The following is a 6,383-nucleotide window of genomic DNA, read 5'->3' on the forward strand; positions in this document are numbered from 1 at the left end:
AAGATGCAAATCATACTTCATCTTAATTTAGAGTAAGTCCATATGGTGATAGAAGGCGTGCTCAGAACTTATTTCTGTAAGATGCACATTTTTCTGGCACAATAACTATTACTTGCAATTGTAATGAATTTGCAAATGTACTGGCCATGTATGAGGATAGAGAAGATACTATATTTATCTACCATAAGAATGGCGAAATGACAACTACAAAAACAATGACAGGTAAGTAATAAGGGCTCTAAATTGGAGCCAAAAGTGCAGACAACTAACAAGTCTGGAAATGTGTCAACCAGCTCTAAAAAAACTGCAACAAGGTAAGGAAATAGATACCAGATAAAGACTGGATGAACAGTAATGCCTTCATCTTTTTGGGTTCGGGATCAGATGTGATCATGTGGTGTTAGGACAGTGATTTTTGTTTGTCACTTATAGAACTAGAGAACTTTGTTTATCTATACATCAAAGAGTGCCTTGCTGTGCATTCCAGTGTAGTATAAAACTTGAAAATACTAGTTGCATATATCTGCTTCTTTTTCTATATTTTTATCTAGTTGTGATGCTAAATGAAATACTCAACAGTTAAAGCCTACTTAGAATGTTGTTCCAATCTCAAAGCACTACTTAGCAGTCACATCAGTACCAAATGACTACCATCTACTCAAGGTGTAGAACAACCACTATGGGAGTATGAGACAATGTTAGATAATGACATTTAAGGTGTAGCTTTGGTATTCAGTTAGTTGCATCATCTCTTCTCAGAGGAATTACTTGAAGTGCTTTGGCTATTCTCTCTCCTATAGCTCGGCTACTTGCTGCAATTATTCTTCGAGACATCAAATCAAATGGTCCACCTAGAAACCAAAGTAAACAAAGCAATCAGCTTATAAACAAGCAAAATTAAAAGTTGGTAAGAAATTAAGCATTGAAAAAAATCAAGTGTAAATTATACATTACTATTTAGGACCAAGTTTTGCCTCTGGATAAAAATGCATTTAACACAACAGGCATCTTTTATGGGCTACATTTAACTCCTCTTCAGTGTATATTCACTGTCTTCTTTTTCATTCTTCCAGGTGTCCAGCCAAGGGAGTAAAGGTTGTCTTGTAGTTTAAGAACATACAATTGACCTTCTCTTCTTCTATTAATGGGATAGGAACTCTGTTCAGTACTGGTAACTTGCAAAGAGGATTGAAAAAAACTCTTGGCCTTCTTGTTTCAGCTCTAGTTTTGCTCCCAATTAACTATTTAAGAAGACCAAAGAGCATTATGAAGGACCAAGTATTTACCTGTTACATCTAGCAGGACTCCACCAGCTTCAGTAATAATGATTCCAGCTCCTGCCATATCCCAGCAGTGAATTCCCATTTCATAATAGGCATCAGCTCCTCCTGTTGCCACAAGGCACATGTTCACAGCTGCTGTACCAACTGCTCTAATCCTAAAGGATACACAGTTGGTTTTTTAATTGAGAATGGTTTGTAAGGAAGTCACAATGTCTGTGTACATTGCACAGACAACAAAGAAACACCATATGAAATGTGAACTGAGCTAGAGAAAATGTATTGGAATGCTGCAGTGAGAATGGGAATGAAGTTTTGCTTAAGTAACTTGAAGAGTTCTCCAAATACATTAAGTTTACAAATATTATGTTTCCAAATTCTGTTACTTTTAGTTTAGAGTGAAAACACATCTTAAACAATTTCTTAATGAAACCGTAATAATATTCTACCTTGCTCTTTGAATACAAGAATTCAAGTAGACCACACACTGTTCTCAGCATTGCAAAAAACAATTACTTCAGTTTCTCTGATGATGCTCAGTAATTATCTCTGACTTGAAAAAAGCCCTAACAGCAGTAATCACAAAAATAAAATACACAGCATAAATCTGGTCAAGAAAACATCAACCCCCTGTGACACAAATTCCAGTTTCTTTTGGAAATGTTGATGCATTTACTAAGTGTGGCTTGTACAAATAGTTGCAGTTATTTCAATTGCCAGTAAAATGTACATTAAATTGTAAGTGACAGCAGCTAAATTACTCCAAGAAGCAACTTCAATCAACTCCAATCTCAAATTATTGTTTACAAATAAAATGCCAAAGCTGAACTGACAACACACCTAAAAGGCATTCCCTAATTATAATTTAGCATATATTCTTTAATGACATCAGAAGACTTCTTGGAAGTAGGAAAAAAATCTATATATTAAGTGTCAAAACAAGAATCCTGAGAATCTCAGTATAAAACTACAACCCTTTTTACATCAGAAACATGAATTGAGTTGAGTAACACAATGCTGTCTACTGAAACCACTTTTAGATGTAAAATGGTTAGTGGAAATGTAGGCTTTGGCTTATCTGGAAGAGCAGAAGCAAGAAATGTAATCAAAATAAGAGCAGTTTATGGACAACTTCAACTGCTTGGATAAATTTAAAAAATGGTGTGGTTTTGAAAGAGGAAAGGGAAATCTACTTTTGTCTTCTGATATATATTTAAAAAACCCCAGCAATTTTCATTAATACAAGGAAAGGAAACTAATAAATGTAATACAGCTTCTCTTCATCTTGTTTTACTCCTGTGTTTCTGGACAAAAAAAAGGCACAAAATAGTATTTAATTTTTTTTTTACTAGTAAATACAACACTTCATAGTCCTACAAAATCAAACATGCTTCATTTCTCAATACTGATTGTTAGGGTTTTCTTGAATTTGTCCCAGCTTGAAAAAGTTATACACACTTGGTTTCTCTGCAGAAGCTGCTAGACAGAAACATTTGAATCTTATTTCACATTTAAGGTGTCAAATGCAACACAACCAATCCTTCCTAAAAATGAGAATACTTACAATATTAACCACTGCCAGTAAATATAAAAACCAGGAAGTATCTTACCCATGAATAGGAATACTGAGAAGTCTTTCCATGTTAGAAAGAATTATTTTTATAGCCTCTGGATCACGATTTGACCCCAATTCTGTTACTAAAAGAGATTTTGTGATGTCTGGAAAAGAAACAAAACCTCACTTTTCCAACAGAACAACATAAATAGGAACAGTAACTAGCAGAGTTTACTTCATTGCTTTCTTACAAGACTGAATAAAAAAGTAAGGTATCTTAGTAAAATGCTACATATATCAAATATATAAAAATCTGTTCTTACTTGGAAAATGGCAGGACAAAATAAAATACAATGAACGAAGCATTATCTGGTCCAATTGTGCATATGCATTAATTGATGCCTTCAGTAAATAAAATTCTATTGCTATAAAAACTAAAACAATCCTGAGATTTTTAAAGGTCACACTTGAAGTGTGGATTTTACTTTCCGCAGGGTTGTAAGCATAGAAGAGTGCTACTGACTTAAATCACTAGATCACACCTGGAAGAAGTTGAATTTTTTGGCAGATTTGTTACAGACTATAAAGAACAGTCACAGACAGATTACAGACATAGAGGGAACTAAAAACAAAGAAAAAAAACTAAGAAAAAAACCCCAGCATAGACACATGGGGAATAAAATCTTCAATTGCCAAGTCCTGATTTTGCAAAGATCAGGTTATATGCATCAAAGAGAACATAACAGCTGTTTCTCAAAACTAAACAGCTCTGGCCAAAGAAAGTCTTGCAAAACAAAACTGTGAGCTAAGAAAGACCAATATATTCAGATCTAAAGCTGTTGTTGTCTCATTTGCAATCTGGTAATTACCAGAAACAAGACACTCAGTTCAGCTTACCTTCTTGGCCTGATACTTGCAGTTTCTGGCCATTGCAAAATGCACCTTTTCCTTTTCTGGCAGTATACATCTTGTCTTCTATGCAACTATACACAATTCCAAACTCTATCTGCAAGAAAAAGTGAAAATACCTTGAGGTTTTTTTCCCTTTCTTCCCATTTACTGTGAAATCACAGAACTTTGTTATAACTAGCAATAAGTAATTAATGTGGGTGTGATTAGATATTAAGTAATAAAAAGTATACCTTTTTGTTTACAACAAAGCCAATTGAAACTGCCACAAATGGAAACCTACAAAACAAAACATTTCACTTATTTGTAGTGAGACAGGATGCTTCTTTCATTACCATGCTTACTCTTAATAAAGACAATGATTAATTAAATGTAATGCATATTTCAAACAGAAATTTGGACTATACAGGAAAGAGTTCTCTGGAACTTGCATGATTTAGTATGAAAATAGACCCAACAACACTGATTACCATTTAAAATACAAACTTTTTCACCCACTGAAGCTATTCCTGTTACAGCTCTTACTAGCTTAAGGACTGTTGTTTTACAGCCAAAGAATACAAACAAGCCTCTATGCTACTAACCTTTCTCAGAAGGAACAAACTGGCCAAAATGGTCTCATGACAAGTAGCAAGTTACCTCTCCCCCCACCTCCACTTTCTCCACCAAAGCCATGAGAAAGAGATATTGAAGAATGCAGGAAGAGTGAAGACAGTGGGAGCACACAGGACATGGTGGGGCTGCATCTCAGTCTAAGTTTGAAATAATCAACCAATTCATACACAGGACATGGTGGAGCTGCATCTCTAAGTTTGAAATAATCAACCAATTCATTTTAATTATTATCTTTTACTTTTCTTTTTGCCATTCCAAACATTTGCCTTTATTACTATCTGCAAAAAATACGGACTTTTAATCTGAATGGACTTTTTCTTACAGCTTTTTGAATACATTACTTAGCAGGATTTGTCTGCTGTTTAAAAGCCATGGTGCACATAGCAGCAGTCATTTCAAACCTGGAATTAAGCATGCTCAGGAAATCTCACTGGGGCTAAAATCTACCATGTTTCAAAGACAGAAGGAACAGGCTGTCAGCATTATACTCAAAGTCCCCTACTCATCCTGGTGCAAAATACCACTGACAATTCCTGGTGATTCTGTTTTCTTTTGCTCCTAGATCTCAGTGGATTTGAAATTTCTTAGAAATCAGCACTTGGAGCTGTTATTGCCTCTCTGAAGATGCTGCAACTCCTAATTCTGAGTCCTGTGGCTATACTGTTGAAATCTGCCCATCATCCGTGCCAAGGGCTCCCGACTCTTGTGATATAGCATAGGTCTCTCATGGAACAACTGCTGTTGGTTACAGAGTGACACAATTACAGTACTTACAGAACTACTAAAATGCTTACAAAAACTGCCCAATGGTTCCAATAAATGCAAATATCAATCTGTAACTATTAACAAGTTCATAGTATCTCTTTTGAAAGAATTTAAAAGTTAAAACCCCCTTTACTTTCATGGAAGTGGGGAAAGAAAAAGGATAATCAGTTGAAGTTGCCTGTATTAAAAACAATGAAAGGTGGACCTGTGCACGAAGTTGGTGGTTCCATCAATAGGGTCTATAATCCATGTGGGGTTGTCTGTTAAAATGCTGCCCGCTCCAGCTGCAACAGACTCTTCTCCAATAAAGCTAAAGTAGCAAACACATGTAAAAGGCAGAAAGAAATTGTTTAAAATGTCTGAATTACAACACTGTCCTTCACATTGAAATTCCTGAAGTGAGATGAAGGGTTTTGTACCACCAGTGATCATATGAAAAAAAGCTGAGAAATACATGATTTATCTAGAAAACACCAACCACATCTGACCAAGCTTGCATTGATATTTATGATGTCAGAGATAACCACGATATGAGGGGAAAAGAAATTTACATTTCAATAGAGATTACTGGAATTTAGCATTCAAAACATTGATGTTTTCATCATTTTTCCAGTAACAGAGAGCATCGTCAAATTTTGGACAGACTACTTATAGCTTTTCACACCTCTCAGCTTACTTGTCCTATAAAAACATTACTCTTTAGCTTGTGTTTTAACTGCCAGAAAGGTCAGACTTTTTAGTCTTATGCAATCTGGTTAGAGCCCTGCAGCAACGGTTAAATTTGAATCATAGAATCAACTGGGTTGGAAGAGACCTCAAAGATCATCGGCTCCAACCCTACTGTCATTATTAGACCATGGCACTAAGTGCCACATCCAGTCTAGTCTTGAAAACCTCTAGAGATGGTGCAAAATGAAGCTTGATTTCAACCCAAATATGACAGAAAGTTGTTAATCTCAAAACTGTTTAGTTTTACAAGCATTACAAAATGGTAACATGGTAAAGGTATGAAATCCAAACCAGACTTTTCTCCTGAAGAAGATGATAGAGTGTGTGCTCAACCATCATAGTAAACCAAGGGACACATGGGCATAGTACCAGAGGAACCCAAATTTCACAGTTTTTGCTGCTCACGGAAGTATTTATTTTGGACTGCAAAATTATTAGGATGCGTCTAAGAGGGTGCGATTCTCTTCTATGCTTTTGCAGGTTGTTACAATTTATCACACATTACTCAACCTATGAAAAGTTTGCATCAA

General features: G+C 35.5%; 1 protein-coding gene across 1 annotated transcript in view; it reads right to left on the minus strand.

Annotated features, from left to right (window-relative positions):
- Positions 1 to 223: 223 nt before the first annotated feature.
- The window catches only part of IMPA1 (inositol(myo)-1(or 4)-monophosphatase 1), an 8,857-nt gene continuing 2,697 nt past the window's right edge, over positions 224 to 6,383 (minus strand). The window contains exons 3-8 of the mRNA XM_009084608.1: positions 5,330 to 5,434; positions 3,978 to 4,023; positions 3,733 to 3,841; positions 2,891 to 2,999; positions 1,287 to 1,438; positions 224 to 851 (exon numbers count right to left, since the gene is read on the minus strand). Of these exons, the coding sequence (XP_009082856.1) occupies positions 733 to 851; positions 1,287 to 1,438; positions 2,891 to 2,999; positions 3,733 to 3,841; positions 3,978 to 4,023; positions 5,330 to 5,434 (640 nt within the window). The 3' untranslated portion in view covers positions 224 to 732. The remainder of the gene's footprint in view (positions 852 to 1,286; positions 1,439 to 2,890; positions 3,000 to 3,732; positions 3,842 to 3,977; positions 4,024 to 5,329; positions 5,435 to 6,383) is intronic.

The sequence above is a fragment of the Acanthisitta chloris genome, unplaced genomic scaffold, assembly GCF_000695815.1.
Source record: "Acanthisitta chloris isolate BGI_N310 unplaced genomic scaffold, ASM69581v1 scaffold35271, whole genome shotgun sequence".
NCBI lineage: Eukaryota > Metazoa > Chordata > Aves > Passeriformes > Acanthisittidae > Acanthisitta > Acanthisitta chloris.